The sequence below is a fragment of the Chinchilla lanigera genome, unplaced genomic scaffold (genome assembly GCF_000276665.1).
Source record: "Chinchilla lanigera isolate Chin_1 unplaced genomic scaffold, ChiLan1.0 scaffold00035, whole genome shotgun sequence".
NCBI lineage: Eukaryota > Metazoa > Chordata > Mammalia > Rodentia > Chinchillidae > Chinchilla > Chinchilla lanigera.
In genome coordinates, this window is record NW_004955436.1 from 3,495,899 (window position 1) to 3,520,135 (window position 24,237).

At 44.9% G+C, this 24,237-nt stretch overlaps 1 protein-coding gene across 5 annotated transcripts in view; it reads right to left on the reverse strand.

Annotated features, from left to right (window-relative positions):
* The window catches only part of Tbc1d32 (TBC1 domain family, member 32), a 157,282-nt gene that overhangs the window by 110,683 nt on the left and 22,362 nt on the right, over positions 1-24,237 (reverse strand). For 4 of the 5 annotated variants that reach the window (XR_001234976.1, XM_013516658.1, XM_013516655.1 and 1 more), the window contains exons 6-15: positions 21,764-21,842; positions 21,536-21,639; positions 21,386-21,447; positions 20,173-20,317; positions 17,801-17,860; positions 15,355-15,445; positions 13,008-13,148; positions 10,456-10,548; positions 8,482-8,624; positions 6,092-6,219 (exon numbers count right to left, since the gene is read on the reverse strand). Coding sequence is in view for 4 of the 5 variants with exons in the window: in XM_013516658.1 (XP_013372112.1) it covers positions 6,092-6,219; positions 8,482-8,624; positions 10,456-10,548; positions 13,008-13,148; positions 15,355-15,445; positions 17,801-17,860; positions 20,173-20,317; positions 21,386-21,447; positions 21,536-21,639; positions 21,764-21,842 (1,046 nt within the window). In the remaining variant the exon portion in view is untranslated. The remainder of the gene's footprint in view (positions 1-6,091; positions 6,220-8,481; positions 8,625-10,455; positions 10,549-13,007; positions 13,149-15,354; positions 15,446-17,800; positions 17,861-20,172; positions 20,318-21,385; positions 21,448-21,535; positions 21,640-21,763; positions 21,843-24,237) is intronic. The other variant, XM_013516656.1, reaches the window with a different exon arrangement.

The window sequence follows — 24,237 nt, forward strand, 5'->3', positions numbered from 1 at the left end:
GAAGCGACTCCTGTGACCAGAACAGTAAAAACAGACAAGAATGAGAAAAGGACCAAACATTAGGAAGACAACAGACGACAGGAATTAGTACATAACTCTCTATAATAACACTGAAAGTAAACGGTCCTAATTCTCAAATCAAAAGACAAAGACTAGGAGAGTACTGAACAGCAAAATCCATCTCTTTGCTGCCGATGAGAAACACACCTCACCAGCAAAGATATACACATACCAAAAAGTGAAAGGAGATGGAAAACAATATTTTGATAGTGGGTTTCAGAAGCAATGAGGAATAGCTATACTCATATCAAACAAAGCAAATTTCAAGACAAAATTAGAAGAAACAAAGAAAACTACCAAACAGTGGTAAAGGGAACAATCCACCAAGAAGATATAACAATTGTAAGTACCACATATTCACCAAGTACTGGTGGACACAATTACACAAAATAAATAATACTCAAAGCGAAGGTACACATAGGGACCATATGACACTAGTGGAAGACTTCAACACCTACTCTAATCAACAGATGTCACCCAAACAAACAAAAAAAAAAACATTAGAATTAAGCTATCCCATAGACCCAATGGACTTAACAAATGTCTACAGAACATTCCATCCCAAAACTACAGAACATATGTTATTCCCAGCAGTTCTCCAAACATTCCCCAAAATAAATCAGATTACAGGCTATAACGCAAGCCTTAAAGATAAGAAAAAGCTACATCACACATTTTGCCAGATCAAAATGGAATGAAACTAGAAATCAACAGCTAGAAAAGCTATAAAAACTATACAAACACATGGAGATTAAACAACTCACTTTTGACTGATCAGTGCATCATTTAAAAAATGTGAAGGGAAATTTTTTTTTAAATCCCTAGAATCAAATTAAAATGGAAATACAAGACACCAGAAGTCTGGAATGGAGCAAAGGCCAGACTGAAAGGGAAGCTTATACATCTAAGTGCCTACCTCAAAAAATCAGAGAGGTCTCAAATAAATAACCTAATGATATATCCCATGGTCTTAAAACAAGTAACAAACCCAAATCAAACTGAACAGAAGAAACAATAAAAATGAGAGCTCAAGCTAATGATACAGAAACTAAAAGAATACTACACAGGATTGATGAAACTAAGAGTTGGTTCTTTTTTCTTTTTTCTTTTTCTTTTTTTTGTCTTTTTGAGACAGGGTCTTGATATGCAGTTCAGGCTGGCCTTGAGCTCACTTTACAGCCCGTGCTGCTCTCGAACTCACAATGATCCTCCTGCCTCAGCTTCCCAGGTGCTGGGATTACAGCACCTGGCTCAAGCTGGTTCTTTTAGAAGACAAGATTAATAATTCCTTAAGCCAAACTTACCAAAAAGGAGGAGAAAGAAGACTCAGATCAATACAATGAGAGATGAAAAAGATGATGTTACAGCAGATATCTCTGAAACCCAGAGGATAACTAGGGTTTATTTTGAAAACTTATATCCTAATAAACTGGAAAATCTAGAAGTAGACAAATGTCTAAACACATCTGGTCTACTACAATTGAACCAGGAGGACATAAAAAAGTAAGTAGAGCAACAGCAAGCAATGAGACAAATAGTAATAAAAAACTCTTCCAACAATGAAGCTCAAGACAAGATGTCTTCACTGCTGAATGTTACCAGGCCATTAAAGAAGAACTAACACCAAGCTTCCCTACACTATTTTATGAAAGAGAAAGGGAAAACTGTTACCAAATTAACTCTGTGAGACCAACATCACATTGATACCAAAACCAGACAAGGATACAACAGGAAGGAAGGAAGGAGGAGAGGGAGGGAGAGAAGGGGAAGGAAGGAAGGAAGGGAATGAGGGAAGGAGGGAGGACAGAAAAAAGAAAGAGAAAACTACAGACCCATGTCCTTGATGAAAATATATGCAAAATCCTTAATAAAATACATGAAAATCTTATTCAATAGCGTATTAAAAGTTCATATGGAATATGAGGGATCCAAGGCTGCTTCAACATATGCAAGTCAATAAATATATCACATAAATAGACTCGAGAACAAAAAAATCATATGATCATCTCAAGAAAAAGCTATCAATAAAATTCAACATCCCTTCGTGTTAACAGTCTGAAGAAACTGTGTATTGAAGAACATACTTCAAAGTACTACTGGTTATGTAAGGCAAACACACAAAACCAGGAATAAGACAAAGAAAACCAGTCTCACCATTCCTGTTCATTACAGTAGTGAAATTTTAGCTGAAGCAACCGAGCAAGAGAAAGAAATAACAAGGGTACAAGTACAGTACTGCCTCATTTTACAAACAGTTCAGTTTGCAACAAAAGTGCTCACCAAAATTTTCCTCCCATTTGCAAACTCATGATCACAGCCGTCTTATGTACAACACAAACACAAATGGTGCCACAGCAGAAAAGAAGAAGTCAAATTACTCTTTTCTGCAGCAATATGATCCCATACTTAGAAACTCAAGGGCTCCATAAGACTTTTGGAGTTGATAAACAAGTCAAGTGGCAGGATAAAAAAATCAACATAGGAAAAGCAGTATCTTTTTTATACACGAACAAGAAACTAGCTGAGAAAGAAATGAGGAAAACAATTCCATGTACAATAAATTTTTAGAACTAGAAATCAATCTAGACATGAAAGATCTGTACGATGAAAATCACATAAAACTGAAGAAGGAAACTGAAGACACTAGGAGATGGGACGGCCCCCGCGGTGCATGGGTCGGGAGAATCAATACTGTTAAAATGCCCACGCTACCAAATGTCACCTATGCACGCAATGAAATTGCCATTAGAATTCCAATGACGTTCTTCAGAGAACTAGCAAAAACAATTCTAAAATTCGGATGGAAACACAAAAGACTCAGAACAGCCAAAGCAGCCTAAACAAAAAGAGCAGGGCGCCAGGCATGGTGGCACATGCTTGTAATCCCAGCCCTCAGGAGGCTGAGGCAGAACTGCTACAAGCTCGAAGCCAGTATGAAGTGCACGGTGAGACCCTGTCTCAAAAAAAAAAAAAAAAAAAAGCAAGGCAAGAGGTAAATTTGCTAAAAAGAAAAAACAGAATACAAAAAGTACTAATACCAGAAATGAAAGAAAGGCTATCACTGTTAATTCCACAGGCCTTAAAAGATGGCAAAGGAGTATCACAAACGATACTACGCAACAAATTTGATAATACAAGTGGATCATTCCCTGAATGACACAATCTACCGACACTCACAAAAGAGCAAACAATCTGAACAAGCCTTACCAAAAAAACTGGTATCATAATTAACAGAAATAGAAAATGCCAAGCTCAAATATTTTATCAAATATTTAAGGAAGAAATTGTAGCAATGCTCAATAGTCTTTTCTACAAGACAGAAGCAGAAGGAATAATTTCTAAGTTAGAAGACTAGCATTCCAATAATACCACAGCCTGCCAAAAACGTAACAAAAGTCAGAGATTGCTACTTCTCAGAAACATGGCGAAAAATTCTCAAGGTATGTTGGACACCACTACAAAAGTGGCTCTGAGCAGGATTTAATACTAACCAATTGGCTTTCCATGTTTTCTTGTGAGTTATCCAAAGCGTAGGCACCTTGTCTAAAGAGTGGCAATGGACTCACAGTAAGTGAACCTCTGTGAGTCCCTGGTCACCACTGAGGCCTGTATTGGCCTGTGAAGCTGTGACACCTCAAAGGACAAGATAAGGCCACAGCTGAGGACGTCTGGATCCAACCCCAATTAACTACTAGGAGACTGCAGCTGCAGGCTCCACACTCCTACAATAAATACCAACCTAAAGAAAAGGTAGTTCTCCTGATTGACATAATTTACTACTTGGGAAAATTTTCCCAAGGTCCTGCTAGAGTCCCGAGCTTTCTTGAGTATCCCCCTCCTTTGTTTGAAAACCAAATAAATACCGTCCGCGCAGAGAAGTCTTTGTCTAAACCCAGAGAATATCGAGGCTGTAAGACAGTGAGACCCTCCTGGTGCACTGAAATCCTTTCAACTGTCTCATTTATTTAAGCCTTCACCATCCACTCACTTGGAAGATTGCAGGCCTGATCAGCCTGCAATAACTAAGGGTTATCTAACCCGACAAATGTCAACATATATAATAGGAATTATTCACTGCAACGAAGTAGTACACATTCCAGGATGGTTCAACATGGAACTACCCGTTAAAGAAATCCATCACAGCAAAAAGCTCAAGAAGAAAAAGAATATTTATTGGAATGTTATTTATGGAGGCAAAATCCTAGACAAAGCCTGATATTCATGAAGACAGGAAATGTTTGACTGAATAGATTACAGTAAAGCCAGACAAAGAAGGATAATGCAGCTATTAAAAATGTTACTGGCTGTAGGGGTAGGCAGAGAGTTCATGAACAAAAATCAAACTGCACAGGAAATACTTCAAAGAATCAACAACTCGGATCTCATCTTACTGAAAAGTTTTTGCACATCTAAAGAAATTACCAGCAGCGTAAAAAGAAAACCCACAAATTGGGAAAAAAATGTTAGCCAACTGTCCCTTGGGCAAAGGACTTCTATCTACAACATATAAAGAATTGAAAAACATCAGCCCCCCACAAATTCAAAGACCCAATCCAAAAATGGGCAGCTGAGATGAATACATACTTCTCAGATAAACAAATACAAATGGCAAATAAGTACATGAAAAAATGTTCAACATCATTAGTCATTCAAGAAATGCAAATTAAAACAACACTGAGATTCCATGTCACCCCAGTAAGAATGGCTATCATTAAGAAATCAACCAGTAACAAATGCTGGCGAGGTTGTGGGGAAAAAGTAACCCTTCTCCACTGCTGGTGGGAGTGCAGACTGGTGAAACCACTGTGGAAATCAGTTTGGAGACTCCTCAGTGAACTAGGACTAGAGGTCCCATTCAACCCAGCTATTTCCCTTCTGGATATTTTCTCAGAAGAACTGAAAATATCATATCACAGAGATATATGTGCACCTATGTTTATAGCAGCGCAATTTGTCATTGCTAAACTATAGAAGCAACCCAAATGCCCATCAACTGAGGAATGCATAAAAAAGTTACTGTATTTTTATACAATGGAATATTACTCAGCTATAAAGAAAGATAAACTTGAGGCTTTTATAGGTAAATAGACACAACTAGAGACCATACTCATAAGTGAAATAAATCAGACCCCCATGTGTAAACACCATATTGTCTCACTAGTGTAAGAACCTAAAAGAGTGAATAAAAACTAGGAGGTGCAACAGATATTGTGAAAGTTAAGGAAACTGCTCAAAAGTAAAGAGCAACTAGGACGAGGGAAAAGAGAAAAGAAAGGGGAAAATTACATGTATATGTACACGCAGGATAGCTAACACAGTTGTACTACTGACTTCTATTGGTTTATTGAAAGGAATAGTTAATGTTTAACTATTTGATCAATGTTACATGTCTATGTCTTACATGTCTGAGTAACCAATTTGAAGATATCAATGTGTAATACAATAACCATTGTTAATTTCCTATCATCTTGTCTGAAATTCTGTATTGCTTGTTTTGTTTTTATTTTGTAAATGTATGTGTTTGTTAAAATAAATAAATAAATAAATGAAAATAAAAATGCTACACTCTCTTCTCAGCTGGGAAAATGCCCAAAGTTACCTGTAAAACAATCCCATTTCAGGGCAATGTACACAATACGATGCCATTTTTGCAAAAAGGAGAGCAACATTCATGTTTTCTTGGTGCATCACAGCACTGTAAGCACAGAGAAAGTATAGAAGCTGAACATCAAACCATCACCGGAGGTTAAACAAGAAGCCCGAACCAGGGCAGCAGAGAAAGACGAAGGGAAAACAGCTTTCCCTTGCACACCTTGCTTGGTGTGATCTGCATCACCGCTGTGGGACTTACGAAGCGTGTATGAGAAAGTCACAGAGGGCAGATAATGAGAAAGGGGAACTATCCCACCCCGAGTGAACGCTCCCACTCTTACTTTCCAACAAGATCACATTAAAAATCCTTTCGCACGGTGTAAGTGGCGGCCCCGAACCCTATCACAGCTGAAGCACTCGTGCAGATTAAGGCACATACCTTTCTTCTTCGGAAGAGTTCGTATTTTCTCCGTAGAGAAGTAGAGCAAGTCCTTCTTCCACAGAAGCAATTCTTGCCAGGATGTCAGCTGCATGGATGAAGGCTGTTTCCGAGCAATCTGGAGCAGCCTGCACATTAAAATGGTAACAAGACAAACCACGCACTTCTGTGCCAAATCCAGCGTGCTGTGTAGCCTAATGAAGTTGTCACCACCACCGCAATTTCCTTGGCAGTGAAACAATGTCTTAGGTTGTCACCTTTTATGAGAAGAGCTGATTCGGCCAGGAGCTCAGGTTTCCCGCCCAGGCATTTTTGAGAGCTGCTCCCGTCTTATGTTTAACTCCAGTTAGCAAACGCGCCTCCGTCCTCCATTCCCACCCTGCCCTGTGCTTCTGGCCCACGGGGTTCTTGCTGGCCCAGAGCACTGCTAACACTCACGGCATCCAGCACAGCACCATCCTGTCACAGGCAGCACCCCTCGCACGCCTCCCTGGACATGGACAGCGCACCGCGGGCCAAAGCCAGAGCTGCATCAGCCACGTTTCTCACCTTTGACTTTAAACAGAAGAACCACCACACTTTACCAGTACACAGAAACACAGCACAAAACAGATCTGCAAACCTGCAGAACCACGGTAACACTGAGGCCCACAGTAATTCTTATCCCTGCTGGGTCTGCCCGCTCCCCTGTCCTCGAGCGACGCCCATGCACACATCCGCTTTCCTAAATTAAGAATGTACATAGCTTGGCATGGTGGCCCACACTTGTAACCCCAGAACTCAGGAAGCTGAGGCAAGAGGATTGCCGTGCGTTTGAGGCCGGCCCAGGCTACCTAGTGAGTTCAAGGCCAGCCTGAACTACACAGCAAGACCCTGTCTCAAAAACAAAGCAAACAAAAAGAATGTATATGGTGCAATCAGCACACTTCAGTAATTTTGTTTACTTAGCTTAACATATGAGTCAGCTGTTTTCACCTAAAAAATATATATACCTATATGTATGTGAACATCGACCCAGTTCTCGATGACCTGTTACTGTCCACGCTCTGAGGTCTCTCCACAGTGGCTTTTCTGTCTCGACTCCTTCCTCCTCTCATCGCGTGGGTGACAGACACACCCGAGAATGCACACACACTCTCTCACACACACACGCACACGTTTTGCAAGTTCTCACTCATTGTAGGGAGCCTCTGTCCGCAGGCCTGCCCGTCCTCCAGCTCCCACTCAGTTCTGCCTGCAGCACCCGGCGCAGAGCTGCGACACACCGCGGTGCTCGGAGGCTGGCTCCGCCCTCCCTCAGCCAGGCAGTAAGTGTCTGTTATGCACCACAGGACTGGCCCCCGCCTTGGGAATACATCCGAACGTAAGTACAATTACGGACGTCCCTCACACGGGAACTCAGGGAAAAGAAACACGCTACTGCAAGGGGAACTGGGAAGAATGTTCAGAGAGAAGCTCTGTTCTGAAGAGAAGAATTTTTCATGTGGACCGAGTTTGTGACTCTCAGGGTCAGAGGATCGTGTGCGACACCGGGAGGCACTGTGACCTCGTTTAGAAAATGCACGAGCCCTGCAACAACTGGGACAGACGGAAAACAAAACGGGGTAGAAACACAGAAAACCTGGTAAACGCCAACTTGAAATTTACCCAGCAAGCAACACACAAGACAGCACCTGAGCACAGGGCAGTGTGGTGTCAGAGACGAGCCCTGAGCGACACTACAGAGCAGGTGCGAAGAGGCCGGGTCTGCAGACTGTGGAGGCACTGCAGAGTCTCTGCCCAGAGCCGAAGCCGCGGGCACAGAGGGACACGCTGGACAGACAGCAGGACCAGCGAGGGCCACTCTGCCACCCCCGCCTGCCTAAGTCCCCTGAACACGCCCCGCCCACCACCCCGGCGTGCGAGTCACGCTGCAGACGTATGCAGGCACACGGCAGTCCGCGAGGGACACACACGTGTTCAGAACTGGGATGAACATCGCTGCTCTTTCTGAGTCATACACTTCTTACTATAAAATACACTTGGCTGTGAGGGAAAATAATTGCATTTCCAAAAGTTACAAAACTGCCATTAAAACAAATAAAGAGGAATTCACAAGACTTACTACATTGGCAAGACAAATGGCTTCTTAAAAGAATCACTAAGTGCTTCGCATCAGCAGATCTAAGCCTGACTGGAAGAAAACTTAAGATACTGTACGTACACCCCACCCTGTGGTAACTGATAAATCGACCACCTGCATACACTATGACTTACCAAATAAAAACCAGTATCAGCACAACGTACCTTCACGTTTGGAAAGACAGGGTAAGAGATATTTCAAACATATCAAAAATTAGCCCCACTGAATATTCACAAATACCCAACTCTTTGCAGTGAACACCACCAACCTCGGCCCCCTTCATTACGTTGTGAATTGGCTGCAGCAGCGTGCCGATCACGGCGCTGTTGTGTAAGCACTCGACGGCGCATTCCTTCTGGTCACAGAGCGTCTGCAGGATCTCCAGCACCGTGCTTGCAGGGGAACAGTCCTCTGAGAAACAGCAAGTGTTTCGAAAAGTCAAAACTTGAAACACTAAATACTTGTTGCCATTTTTAATTATGCTCATGTTAGCTACGGTTGTTCCACAAAGCTCAACATCAAAGGTCCGTCAGTGGTGCAAAGATCACACAGCAGAGGATGCACTCCCACAGTACAGGCGAACATTCTCTCTCCACTTCATCTACCTTCAAGTTAACAAAAAGTAAGTAAGTTGCAAAAGGATCACGCTAAATGACAAGAACACAAGACCTCTCACAGCTCGCTATCAGAATACTGCGTGGGAAGAAACACGCGGTTTGAAGGAAACCCACTTCTCCTCCTAGGACACACTCTGCCGGTGTCCACACGTGTTCTCTTTCTACACAGCGGTGTGTTCGGCTGTGCAGCCCAGGAAAAACCCAAGCGAGTCTTTAAGAAGAAACTATTAGCAAAAAAAGAAGACAGAGGAAAACGAAACTTTCACAAAATACCATGAAGCTAATATACTTCTGTGTTACCACAAAAAAGCAAGGAGTATTTGAAAGATTTTCTTTTAAAGGATCAATCGAAAAACACAATACATATAAATGTTGCATGGTTACAACAGTCATTATAATAAATGTGATTTTTAATTTCATAAACTAATGTATTTTCAGATATCTGGACCTAACATCCTCTCAAGTATTCACAGCAAGCCTGGGCTGGCCAGATACAACACTAGAACCAAGAAAGTCCATTATGTCCATACGGTCCGCACTCCAGCACCTGACAAAAGGGAGCAGAAAAGGAAAAGACTGGTAACCTATCAACCAGCTTCTGGCAAGAAACCCGCTGCATGGAGAGGTTTTACTGATGCTCACGTACCGTTCCCTCCTTCCTCCCCTCCCTCCTCCCGGGTGCCTGCTGTGCAGATGCCCTGCCAGGCCCTGCAGGCAGAGGGGAGACAAGAGCCCACCAGCAGCAGAATGTGAACAAGTAATTATAACCAACGAAGCATCAGTTCTCATGCAAGATGGTTCAGAAGCAGGGCCCTACACTAGTGAGTACTCCATATACACAGAACACTGCAAAGCCAGGAAAAAAAAAATCATGATTAAAAACCCAGACTATTGTTGCATAGATAAACCCTGCTAGTTGACATGTACTTTACACCATTAGTATGAGCTCAGACCACTTTTTGCTTTGCTTTGCTTGAGCTTCCCTCAGAATTTGTACCAACATTTCCAGGGTCCTCCCAATTCTGGGTGACAAACTGGGATGTTTTGATAGTAAGATTTTACTTTGGGAACACTGATATGCAAAGAAAAAAGTAAAACTTCTAAATGTTAATATTTTCATACACTTTTAGGAGCCACTCAACAGGCATAAAACTAGAAAGCATCTTACAGAAAAAATGAAAAAATTTTTTTCCTTTACTCTTCAATGAGACTACAGAAGATCAAAGTATTGGACACGAGCCAGAACAGGCAATTTGATCAAAACGTCTGGGAAAGTATAAAGGACAGAAAATGCCAGAAAGAGAGCACACTAATATCCACCAGCCAATCTTCTCCCAAGATCATTTCTTGAGAACACCTTGATCTTTAGTAAAGTAGCATTAATGGTCTCAGTGAAATTGAGTCTAAATAAAAAGCTCAGCAGACTACAGGCGTCCCAGAACATCAGTGCGCACAGTCAGATCCCACGGCTCGCTTCAGGCCCAACACCATGTCTCATGGGGAATACTGTGCTTTAACAGAACTACTTACCTAACTAGGTCAGGCAGTTAAAACATCTCAACAACTGGATTCCTAAGTATCTCACATGTTTTTAATTTCTCCACTTAAAATACAAACACCGTTACCTGAATATACGTCTGGTGTCGTCTCTGGACAGCTTGGCGAGTAATAGATGAGCTGAGTAAACAGAACCAGCAGATCCGTCAGGGACACCAAGTCTTTGAAAGAACACAAAAAAAGGCCAGAACATTAATTCCTAGCATTCACGTACAACTTAGAAAACGGAAATGCGTTCCATTCTCCCGCATGGCTGCACTACAGTTCCTGTGAAACGGTCAGTCAGAAGAGAGCTCTAACCTACAACAGACGGATCCACAGCAAGTCAGACACAGCGTGTTTAAAGGTGGCAGGGCAGGCGATGCCACAGCACCGTGTGACGGTGAAGTGACCGTCCATTTGCAGCCAATCCCTCACTGCACACCTGCAGTGGAAGATGTCCAATCTGATCATGGCTGTTTTGCATGTGTTTGATTAGGAGTAGTAAAGCTCTGTTTAATTTCTAGACCAGCTAACTTCCTTTTTTTTTTTGGGGGGGGTCTTTTTGAGACAAGGTCTTGCTATGCAGTTCAGGCTGGCCTTGAGCTCACTTTGTAGCCCAGGCAGGCCTCAAACTCACAACGACCCTCCCGCCTCAGCCTCCCGAGTGTTGGGATTACAGGCGTGCACCACCACGCCCTGCTCAGCTTTTTCCTTATACAGCACCGCAGAGAGAAGTGGCAAACTCGCCAAATAAAGCACACGATAGTAAACATCGCTGGCTTTGCGGCCAAACCGTATCTGTCTCAGACAGCCATCTGCTGCTGATGTCCTGAGGAGCCACACGCTGCAAGCTCAGGCAGGACTGTGGGTATTTACTAGTAAAGCTTTGTGTGCACTGAACGCTAGCCTTACACACCTTCCAGAGGTTACCGAGTATTCTACTTTCTTCATGAATACAAAAGCCCTAAAATCATCCTTCACTCACAAGAAGCTGGAGGGCAACGTGCCGGGCCCAGGTCACAGTCCTCACCGCACAGGGAGAGGCCTCACAGGAGCTGCTCGGCACAGCACACGTCTCTGCACCCGCTCCTCAGAGGACGGGTGACGGCTGACAGGGCGAGGTGCGCACCGAGCAGTGCACACAAAAGGCTAAATAACCTGTGGGTGGCGGGTCTGCACACTGAGGCTGAAAACCGCAAAACATCAGACGTCAGCTGGCTGTTGTTTCCCTGAAGCTCAGCAGTGCCCGCAGAATGACTGCTCAGGGTCCCTAACACGATGCGGCACCACTAGGAGAACGACGAGAGAGCAGCAGAAGGCAGCGTCTTTCTCTGCTCAGAAAGCTCCTCATCAGGCCGAAACAAAGAGGAGCCAAATAATGCAACCGGGCAAACGAGTACTGAAAGCACTGTGACAACAGGTCAGCAAACACAGCCAGCCCTTAGGACCTGAATCTGCGAGGCCCAAAGGCTAAGAAGGAATTGCACTTTTCAAATGGGTCAGGGGCCCTCAAAACCACGCTCGGATTCAGCCATTCACTGGGAAGACTCACAGGATTCAGTACACATTCGTACGAAGTGCTATCACTACGAGGGAATGCGAAGTGAAATCCACAGGAAAGGTGCAAATCCAGAGCACAGCGGGCGCGAGTGTCTCGGGGTCCCCTCCAGGGGCGTCGTCCAGGACACACGCCATTTCCCAGCAACGGCTTGCGGCGCCACGCCTGCAACACCAGCTACCAGGAAAGCTCCAGGGTTACGCTGAGAGCTGGGCATGTAAGCAGCCCCCGCCCAGCGCACACCAAAACCCCAGCCTCCCCAGGACAGCAGGTGTTCAGCAAAAACCTCGCTGCACAGCCAGTTCAGGCACGAACAGTCCTGCGCCCTCATCTGCGCTGGGAGGAACAGGGGGCCGAGCTCCCAGATGCCGGCCACGGGCCAGCCTGCCGCCGAGCCTCCAAGGACAGCACGCTCCGGCCTGCCATGTCAGCTGTTTTGCAAACCCACGCGTCCACCCACAGAACATGCAAGAGGGACAGTATATGGCTCTCCACGCCCAAAATATTTACTGTCTGGTACTTCACAGAAAAAAATTTGCCAATTCTATACTACATTTCTAGTACAGATTAAAGTTTTAAGGGAAATAAGTGGGATTAACCAACATCAAGTGTTAAAGTTTGACTTGTAAAAATTAAATGAGATGGTAAAACTGAAGTGGTAATACATCAAATTATATAGACTGTGCCACCTATAAACAGCATTCTCTATGACCACAAAAAGTCTCTGTGTCCAGCATCACGGACACCAACATTCCCTTTTATGGATTAAAAACGCAAACAAGGTGACTGATGTACCCAAAAGATCACAGGTTATTCATAGCACAGAAACAAGTGAGATCTTTTAGCTTTCTGTCCAGGGCCGATCATCAAGCATGCTTAAGCATTTTGAAAAGCAAAGAGAAATTTTAAAAAGCACTAAGTGTAAGGAGAACAGAAAAACCTACCCGTGGAAAAAAAGTTCACACTGAAAATAAAGTCCTTAGCAAGGCTAACCTCCCGAAGCCGGTACCCTAGAAGGGACTGCGCCCGGTGCGAATGATCCTCGGCCCATCTCACCACACGCGTCCCCGACTCACTCACCTTTTCTATTCTTCAGCTTTACGGGAAAGAGTTTTCTGCCCTGTGTGTAGATCAGCAGTCTTCCTAAAAGGCACAGCGAGTGGATGAAGTAAACATACTGCACTTCTTGTGCCGAGTAGCAGAGCGTTTTCTGCCTGTCCCCTTAGGAGAAAGCAAACAAGAGCGCTGATTAGGGCCGTATTTCAAGGCAGCCTCTTCCCGCCCTTGGAAGCCGCTAACAAGGCTGCCGTCTGTGATGGCGGCACTGACGGAGTGAACTGGTTTAAATTAGTTATCTTCTTCACTGTCTCCTCTGATCCTCTACCCTAAATCTGAAGAAAACCCACCATGAAATTGGCAGAAGTCAAAAAGGCGTAATACGTATCCAGTATTCATGCCAAAACAGGGTAAGGCTGTCAGTTACCATCTCAACAGGGAGGGGTGCAGAAGTTAGAGGAAGTCACCAGAAAGGGTCTCCGAGCGATGCCTACAATTAAAAGCCAAGGTAGGTAAATGTGTGCAAATAATCCACCACCCCCAAAACCCCGAAATCTGAACTACTTCACACCCCAAGCACTGCAGATAGGAAGGCTGAATCTGTACTGAAATCGCATCCCCACCCCGTTCGCAAAGGAAATGAGCATCTCCACAACAGACACCTTCCACGCACTCTCCATCCACTGTGCACCCACACTCAGGGTCTCGTACAGAACAGGTACCAGGCACGCCCTCAACAAGAAGTCCCAATAGGAAAAGTGTGAACAAAGGAATTAACGACGAGAGACACAAAAATACTGTTTAAAAACTGAAGCTCACGTGTCTTAGTCAGGACTGCGCGTGGCCGGAAAAGCCCAGGCCCTAACTCCACCGTGTGGGGGGGAGCCTGCTTCTACCCAAGTCCGCTGGCCAAGCACTGAGGTCACAAAGAGGAGAAACAGTGGCTTCCAGCTGTGCCACAGCAACTTCTGCAGGGCTCACGGAACATGTGGACGGCGACACGCGGAGAGGGTTGCGGACTCAAATAATTTACAAGTAAACGTGTACAGTCCTCACAGCCAGAGCCGGGACTGGGCCTGGCCAACGCCAAGGGCAGAAAACAGCCAGGCGCCACACGAAGGGGGGCGAGGAGAGCGAGGTAGAAGAGAACGAGCGGCGCAGGAGGAGGAGGGGCGCTCGCGGGAGGAAGACGGGGAGTGGGCGCTGTGGGGAGGGCCGGAGGGCAGGTGCGGGGCCAGCAGGGGCAGGCCGGCGGTGCGAGCCGGCCGGCGCAGGAGCTCCACCGGGACCGCGAGCGCAGAGGACGGGGCCTCGCGGTCAGAACAGAAGCAGCGGCCAGAGCACTGGGGAGGCGCCCGAAGACGGTCAGCCGCATCCGCACGCTCAGAGGCCGCTTTCACGCTCGCTCGCTATGCGTCTCTGACCACTTCCATTCCCAGAGTTAACCAGGGAGGAAGTATTTTGTAAGACGTCCTCACACTTTCAAAATAACGTGTTTGGGAAAACAATATAAAAACAACAGAACCATAAAAGAATCAGGTTCCCAAGTTGTGCGAAGTAAGCAAAAGAGGAGGAAAGTGTAGAATAAGCGGTTTTCTTGGGCATTCAGAGTAAGTTTCATTCCTCCACACCGAGTAAGACACCCCCGCGCGTCAGGGACCCAGGGCTGAGCGGGAGCAGCGCCGGCAGCAGGCTGTGTAGGCCCCCGCAGGAAAGGGCCCGAGAGGACTCGTCAATAACGGAGAGACCAGAGCCCGGGGCGACGGTGAAGCGCCAGGGACAGCTAAACTCAGGCTGAGGGAAGAAACCCGGGCAGAGAGCGTGGGCGACAGTAAAGCGCCCGGCGGGTGGGACTCCACCCACGCCAGCGCCCGGCCCGATGGAATGAGCGCGCTGGGAGCCGCAGGAGCACAGCAGGTCGGGAGCTGCAGCCCGCAGCACTTGACCAAGCATCAGTGTCGCAGGGGGTTTTGGTATAAAAAGCTGTGGTTATGGCGTATCTTTTAAATCTATCAGGAGTGTTTCATTTTACATCACTGACAAAGGTGATCTAATTTACCATTCTCCGAACTACTAACAAGGAAATAGTCGCTGCCAGGCATGGTAGCATACGCCTGTAGTCCCAGCACTCAAGAGGCTGAGGCAAGAGGATCGCCACAAATTCAAGGCCAGCCTGGGGGACCCAGTGAGTTCAAGGCCAGCCTAGAGATTGTCTCAAAAAAAATCAGGCCAGCCTGGGGGACCCAGTGAGTTCAAGGCCAGCCTAGAGATTGTCTCAAAAAAAATCAAAATAAACAAACAATTTCTAAGCTATCTTTACTAATAAAATTGACCGTTTTTAAAAGTATGCAACAAAGAAAATAATACTTACCACAATGCCTTGAATGTCCCAAGATTTCATCGGCTTTCATGGTCTCACACAACTCCAGGTACTGAACACACTGCTGCACTGCGGCTGTTATCTGAGAAAACAGTATTCTATGAACTCCAGAAATTTACAACCTATTAGTTCAGGAATTTAAAAAGAAATAGTTAAGGCAGTAAAAATGCTAGAGGAAAATATTTAAGGAAAAATTCAAAACATTCAGAATTTCCAGATGCTGCAGCTGAGTGAGCCTCACGAATTACGCCACTGTGGCACCACCTTGGAGGATGCGGTGGAAAATATCCCAGGCCAGTAAGTATAATACCGTTACAGCACTGTTATCACCGGGCAGACAAGCACAGGTATTTTAGCCAGGCGTAGGGGTGCACGCCTACAATCCCAGCACCCTGGAAGCTCAGACAGGAAGACTGCACGTTCTAGCCCAGCCTGTGTGACTTTGTGAAACTGTCTCGAAATAAAAAAGAATAAAAGGCCTGGGGATGTAGCTCGGTGCAAAGGCTCTGGGTTCAATCTCAAGTATGAAAAGGAAGCGACAGAAACAGATATTTCATACCTTAAGGAAAGATGGAAAAATTCTCTGCTGCCTAATTCGCTGGCTTTGGAGTCCTTCCTGTTCACTAGAAGCAGCCTTCCTTTCTACCTCAACTGCCAGAAATTCAGAAGACTGAACAAGCTGGAAGGACTGCTGCAGCGAAAGCACGCTGTGATGTGCCCGTATGCAACGGTCCCGCTGGGTCTCCACCCAGCCCTTCTCCCTCCTGACACCTGACTACTTCCTGCAGATGCCTCTGACTCTGGTTCCCACGCCTAACAAGCCACCAGGAGATGAGGATGTAGCTGTAAGCTTTGGTATCAAGGAGACGGCTGGTGACCTTGGAAAGATCAGCTCCAGGCAGTCTTGGGAATAAGCAAAACCTAGAATTAGTCCTGTGGTTATCCTAGTCCCACTTCAAGTTTCTAACGAGCCTGTGCAAGCCAGTGCTGGGCCACAGAAAAAGCAGATGCCCACCGCTGCAGCGATCTCGTCCCGAACACGGGAGAGCAGTGGAGGAAACTTTCGCGGGCTGCCACGGTCTCAGAGCGGACACACAGACCAGGGCCCGGAGCCAGTGCCCGCTGCAGTGCACCGGCTGACCTCAGCGCTCCAAGTAAAACAGAAGGGAGCGGACCTTGAGACCATTTTCCTCCTTCTTTCATTGCAAAGCAGAACAAAATTTACTTCGAAAAATAAAAATACTATAAATCATTTTTTGATGGTTTATAAATTAGGAAAGCTTTTCAGAGAAAATGAGGTTTCAGATAAAGTTGCAGAGAGGTTCAACTCATTACATACACGAAGTAAGAGTCAGACTTCATTGATAAAGCCGCTGAAATGACTTCAACAGAGAAATTCCACCTGCGGCCTAAACATCGACTGACACAGTCAGCGTCTCAAACAAGAAACAGATTTCAAGGTTCGTCAGTGAGCAACATCTGCCCTCCCGCCGGGCCTCTGGGACAGCAAGTTGGTCACGTCTGCACGGGAGTCGGGAGAGGAGCGCCGCCCGCTCTGCTTTCCCGCCTCCACCCCAGCAGGACGTCTGTACCACGGGGCAGCAGCAAGCTCTCATTTGAATGGGAAAGGAAAAGACCTGAGACCTTGAAAGTTTACTTCAACTTAATTTTTCTAGCAAAGTTTAAGCACCTTTTACCCCCACCAGCGAAGCCCCCTCCTATTGTTCAGTACCCCGGCTCCTGCACGAGCGGTCAGTGTCCTCTTCCCCTTCACACTCTACCACGCCACCAAACGTGCACACCGCCGGGAACCTGCCTTCGCCTCACTGCAAAACCCGGGGTCACGCCTGACGGCACCACCACACTCACCACCCAGACTCGGGCAAGCTGTCAAGTATCTTCACACACTTCATCTTCAGGCTTCTCAATTACTAACTGATTTTACACATCTCAGCTTTGCAAAGTGCGCACACACTCCTCTACTAGTAACACTTGAGGCGGACAGTCTGGGTAACACATTTCATGTCACTAGTCTGCACTAGGCGTAACCCAACCCAAACTTCCGCAAACGCACAAGTATTTCTCAGTCTGAGTTTCTCCATAGAACTTTCAAATGTATGTGATTCCCGTATTAATGCCTGACCTGAATCAAACTACTTGTTAATACTTTAACACACAGTTTTCCTCAAACTAGCTTGTTATTCACAGCGGCCCCACTGACTGTGCTTGCACATGCCCTAACCGGCACCCGACCGCATTCTAAGTCCCTCCTCTCGTCCTTTCCACCTGCGCAGGGTGGCGCTTCGGGGCCGCCCGAAGGCGAGCTGCTCCCTTGGGCAGCACCGATCGCACGGCGCAGCTCCGCACAGCAACACAGGGCACCACGCGTCTCTCCGAGGTCCAGCTTCTCAGCGTAAAAGCAGAGACACAAACTTACCAGAGACTTGTATCTCTTTTCAAGAAGTTTTAGCACTGTCGTTCTGCTGTAATACGCATGCTAAAATTAAGGAAAATGATATTTAGTATTAGAGCTATGCCATTCAAAACCTTTTCCTGCATCACTACCAATAACATTGTAAATGATGCAATAACTTAGGCTTAAGTTATTATAACCAATGCCAAACAGATCTTTCTACATGCATTGCATTGACAGCGCAGCAATGATGCGCTGGGATGAAAATGGTATCAAAAAATTCTGGCATCACTTTTGGTGTCATTTAGTGACAGACTAGTAAAAGACACTACACCCATTAATTGGGTCCAATTTCCCTACTGAGTCACGACCACCAAACAACAGACCAAACCTACTTAACTACCAGGATACGGTAGGATCCAAAGAAAAAACATTAAAGTAAAAAGAGAAAAATAACAAATCTTATACTGAAGATTTCAGTATACATGTACAGAAATTGGCCAAGGGGAAAATGCTTCAAGGAGACAATATTGCACTTGGGAGGCTGAGGCAGGAGAATCGTTACAAGTTCAAGGCCAGCCTGGGCCACAAAGTGAGCTCAAGGCCAGCCTGAACTGCATAGCACGACCCTGTCTCAAAAAGACAAAAAAAAAAAAGAGAGACAATACCCCCATCACTTTCTGCCAGTCACATTTTTAAATGACAGTGTGATGAAAAAGGCTTCTCTTCTTAGCACTGAATGCAGCTGGCATTGAAAAACCTGTACATACACAGCACTGTACAAAGCCAGGAGAACTGTAAATATTGTTTACTTAAATTATACTTGATAGCATTAGCATTCTAAATATGGTTTATTCATTTTACTTAAAAACATTAAAAACTTAACACTATTTGACATTAAATATCAAGACAGTAAAAGCTATCAGAATTCTAAGGAATAGTTTTTAATTCATTAAGCAGTATTATAATCAACTGAAGGTCAATCAAAACCCTATGTTTTAACTGTATGACTTATTTTCCAAAAGTATGAATCTTTTCTTCAGATTCAGTAAGAGAAATATGCTGATATACACTTAAATTATTTGTAACACTGGTATGTTCCACAAAGGAATCCTCATAAGACCTCCATCTGACTGGAATCAGCAAACTACAGTCTTCAGACCAAATAAAGCTACCACCTGGTTTTATAAATAAAGTTTTATTGGAACACAGTCAGACCTGTTTGTATACACCTTTTCTTAGATACTCTGAAGCTATACAGTAAGGCTGGGAAACTGCAACAAGAACCACACAGCCCAACAAGCCAAAAATACTGCCTGGCCCTTTACTTCGCATTTTTCACCCTCCCTCAGGGGGAAGGCCTACAGGTAGTAAACTTTCATTACCACTAGAAGACATTTTCACCTGATTACTTATTAACTTCCTATTGTTTAGTTTTCTTGTGATCTGCCTCATTCTCTTAAGAATCAAGAACTGGCAATCAAAAATGTTCAACTTTAAAAAAAACCCCATTCATAAAACATGCAAAATATGCTTTCACAATATAAAACAATGCCTAAATAAACCAAAACCTCGTCATCCCTGTATGGCAAGGCTAGAAGAAAAAGCGCTTTTACATTTCTTGCATTTTCTTCAATAAAGGAACACTCTCACAGTCACGGGAAGATGAAGAAAAGCGCCAGAGGCGGGCCAGGGGCCAGGGACCCACACGGCGCCAACGTTTATCAGTTGCTGCTCTGTGGCCCCACACGGCTCCTGACTGGAGGAGAGTCATGCTCCAGTAAATCGGGTACTAACCGTCGCGTTGAGACAATAAGAGACAGAAGAGCAAAGAAGCCAAACCATGCTGCGCAGCAACGACCATGTGTAGCAGGTGTGCAGCTCCGCCTCTACTGCTTCCTGAGCTCAAGACGGCCAGCAGACAGACGGACAGGGCGGCGCAGAGCCCCGCTGGGGACCCAGCAGTGCAGAGGGAGGGGGCGGCGAGAAGACCTCGCTCATCGGGACTGAGAGCCCCCGGCCCACGCGGGAGATGCCCCAAACGGCGGGCCCGCCGGGAGGTAAGAGGAGCAGCGTGCGGTGGGCGTATTCCCACAGCCCTGGACACAGGGGCACTGAGCGCCCACCGCCCACATCTGCTGAAGACAGCCGAAGACTAACAAAAGGCCACACAGCCTAAGCAGGCTGAAACGGATCACCACTTACAGACCCGCTGGGCGCCCGTCACTCGCCGGCCTCCACTCTAGTCCCCCCAGAACGGGTGCCACCGCCGACCACACAGGCTTTCAGGGTGAAGCGGGTGAGCCCTGGGAGGCGGTCGGAACGCTCAGCACACAGGACAGTCAAACACCAGCTGCCGCTACAAGGACACGCAAAGCGGGCTGCGGCCGCCTTACCATCCACTTTTTGAACCACACAGCCTTAGGATCAACTAATGCAAAGAAGTAGATCGGGTCTAAAAGCTTTGGCGAGACAAGATGGCTCGGGTCCTGTTTAAGTGACAGCAAGGACAAGGTGCTCTCCACAATTTCTTCCATATACCTGAGAAGTGAGGAGGAACAAGGGATTTTTAGGTAAGCACAAAGGCCATGACATATCGGTATTATATTATAGACATATATATAATTACATGCATATATTATATAAAATTATATATTTGTGATTTACTTTACTATTAAAATAGTATATAGATATAGTAGTAGTAATATACTTTACAGAATGATATAGTAAGAATATAATCTTTAGAAACTTTTTATTTCAGTCAATGGCAGAGGTAGAATTCACACTCAACTTTTCTACTTTAAAAATCTTTTTTTGCTGGGCGTGGTGGTACCTGTTGTTAATTCCTGCACTCAGGAGGCTGAGGCAGGAGGATCACTGAGCATTTGAGGCCTGCTACACAGTGAGTTCAAGGCCAGCCTTGACTATAGAGTGAGACTGTCTCAAAAAATAAATAAATCAAACATTGAAAATTTTGGCTTTTTTGAAGCAAGGTCTCACTATCGCTGGCCTCAAACTCAAGGCAATCCCCCTGCCTCACCTCCCAAGTGCCCAGATTACAGGCAGGCGCCACCACACTCAGCTAAAAATCTACATTCTTAACCACTTCAGCAATGGCTCTCCAAATGTAACTTTCCGTCTTTGCCTCACAGATGCTCTTCTGACCTTATTAGAGATTCAGAGCTAAAACGAATACATTTAAAGAACATTTTGTGGAACTTGTCTAAAGTAGCAAAGATTAATTAAGAACTGACACTACAACACCCTACTTTTACTGTGTTAGAAATGATGTAAGACACTTATACAGATGCTTTCACATAGCTAAACACCAAACAAAACAAGCTTTAAAAAAACAACTGGGCATGATGGTGAGCGCCTGTAATTCTAGCACTTGGGAGGGTGAGGCAGGAGAACCAGCACGAGTTCGAGGCCAGCCTGGGCCCCATAGTGAGACTCGGTCTCAAAAAAAACACACACACAAGATGAATCACACAAACGCCTTTCCTGTGTTGTCAAGTTATGGCTGTCTGTGTCTTCCGCTCTCAGTGTCCGATGGGCAATTCCACACCTACATGTATGTCCCACTCAGGGACCCATGGATGGACTTACTTCTCTGGGTGCCGGATCCAGAAAGACGGTGCCTCTCTCTGATACTCACTTAGAAGACGAACCTACACAACAGGTACAACGGCTGTCACACACTTAGAACCCCAAGTACAGAAAGACTAGAAACAGAGGCTGATTCTAGTGAATAAATACCTTTTTAAGTAAGCGGGTCACATTAGGGTTTGTTACATCTATACCCGCTGAAAGAGCAGGAATATGATTTTCTCTGGAAAGAAAGTATAGTTCCAAATATTTCACTGGAAAAGAAAAGTAACAACTGTTATACCATTCATTTACAGTGCTTTGGGAAAAAAAATATTTTATATGCATTTTCCTAAAGTACATATAAAAAAGAAAAAATGCAATGACTGAGTCACCCACCTAGGCCTATGTAAATCTCCTTGGTCATGTGCAGGGGCAGCAGTGTAAACGTCTGCGCAGAGAACTTCAAAATCCGGTCCTAGAAAAGGAGATAGAAGGTGCCTCCAAGATTCCGACCCAAACAGAGATAAAGTTTCTCTATATACTAAAGCCTCAAACAACAAACACCGACATTCTGAAACCTAAGTAGGAATGTGACTATTTTAAAAAGTACATTCTTGTATTAGTCAGCAAAAGAGTAAGTCAAATAAAATATACTGCAAAATCTGCTCGCGATGGGTACTGATGCAGGAAGGCAGAACACCAGGGGAAAGGTCAGAAGGAACCAAGGACAGCAAAAGCTCCAGCTAACAACAGGAGCAGGCAGTGTACGTTTTAGGAACATACAGCCCTCTCTTCTTGTATTTCTGTGTGTGCACGTATGAGCGGTACTGGGAACTGAACCTAGGACCGTCACACCAAGCTAAATGCCTGGCCACTTTTTTGTCTTGCTTTGTTTTGTTTGTTTGAGACAGGAACTCACTGAGTCACCCAGGCTGCGCTCGAACTTGAAATTCTCTTGACTCAGTCAAGAGAGCTGGGATGACAGGCACGCACCACCACACCAAGACGACTGTATTTCTAACTCCAAGATTTGTTTTTCAGATTGTTTACATGAGTAGTTTCAGTAATCAGACATTTAAGATTTTTTCTAATAACTGTTTCTATTCCCCAAAAAAAGTACCATATAATATTTTTTAAATTTAACACACTGTTGGCCAGGCATGGTAGTACACGCCTGTAATCTCAGCACTCAGGAGGCTGAGGCTGGAAGATCACTGTGAGTTTGAGGCCAGCCTGGGCTAAGGCCAACTTGCACTACATAGCGAGAATCTGTCTTAAAAAAAAAAAAATTAAATAATATATATATATTAACAGTATTAAAACTCAAAGTATCACAAGGTAAATTAATTGAATGACAAACAGATGTAGTTAAACAGAGCCTGGTACTAAAAAGTAGTTAAGAATGATAGCTACTACGGGGCTGGGGATTTAGCTCAGTGGCAAAAGCGCCTGCCTGGCAAGTGCAAGCTCGTGAGTTCGGTTCCCAGTACCGGAGAAAAACCAAAAAAAAAAAAAAAAAAAGAATGATAGCTACTACAAAATCATATGAATTTTAATTATATAAATGCAAATATCATAATGAAATTAATCCTAATACTGATATCCAACTTTTCATTAAATAAAAACAAAGCTGCCTCAAATTTTCTAATCTAGGGAAAAAAATAAATAACCTGGCTCACATCATAGGCTTACAAGAAATACTTCCCCATAGGACTAGAGACTTCTACGAATAATCCAAGAAATTCCTGCCGCACACAGGTGATTAAATATCTCAGGCACAGTAACTGGTATCTGTCATGCTTTTCAACCACTGAAAGCTGCACTCAGTTACATGTGAGAGTTCTCAGGGTAGGAGATCAAGAAACAGGATCAAAATCAGTAAGAGGAATCAAGCAAAAATTTAAAATGAAAAAGATGCCATGTTTTGTTTTCTACCACAAAATGACTGATTTTATTACCACTGTTCCTCATAACAATCGTTTCAAATTTACTAAGTACAGAAACTGACCCTTGCTGCATCGTAATCCGAACGGCTGACAAAGCAACTTGCACTAGCCCATCAGAAAGGGTGACGGGTTCACACTTATCAATACTTTCTAAAATAAGGAAAACATACTCGCTGCAATTCTTTGTTAAGGGGGTAAAAATGCAGGGGAAGTTAGGCCTGTATCTGCTATGACAGAGCTTTGAAATATTAAAAGTGACCCTAAAATTCTTTTTCCCCTGCTTGAAGTCCTGGCGTCAAAGTTTTTCGGAAGTCCACAATACCCTCCGCCGCTGGTGAGTCTGCACTGCGTCTCAGCGTCAGGGAAACACTCTCTGCTGCGGACGACACTAAAGTGGCTCCAGCCCTCTTGTCTAATGGCATCCTCGCTGACACAGTCTGACCTCGGGCAGGCAGCGCACAGCAGGTGACGCCTTGGATTCTCCCACAATCCCCTGCTTACTGCCTGTGGCCTCCACTGGAAGCTAAGCTCCAGGAGCGGCTTTTCTGCCCTGCTCATGGGCTGTTCCAGCACCTAAACTACAGCAAGGCACACTGGGTACTCGCGGAACAAAAACACAACTCAACTCTTCTGCTAATGTCTTCAATTCTGTACAAAAAACCCACATCTATTTTAAAGCCAAAGTTTCTTCACCAACACTCCAACCTTGTTCTCATTAACAGAAATCTAACTTGTCTTTAGAAGATGCTGCTTGAGTGTCAGCATCCCGTTTGCTCACCTCACTGACACTCTGTGGAACTGGGCACTGTAATACAAACTCATTTTCTCTCTTAATAGCTGCTCTTGAAAGTCGTATCCCACCAGTGTTTCACATAAAGCATTCACATATCTATTGCCTGTAATTTTACAGTTTTAGGGACTTTT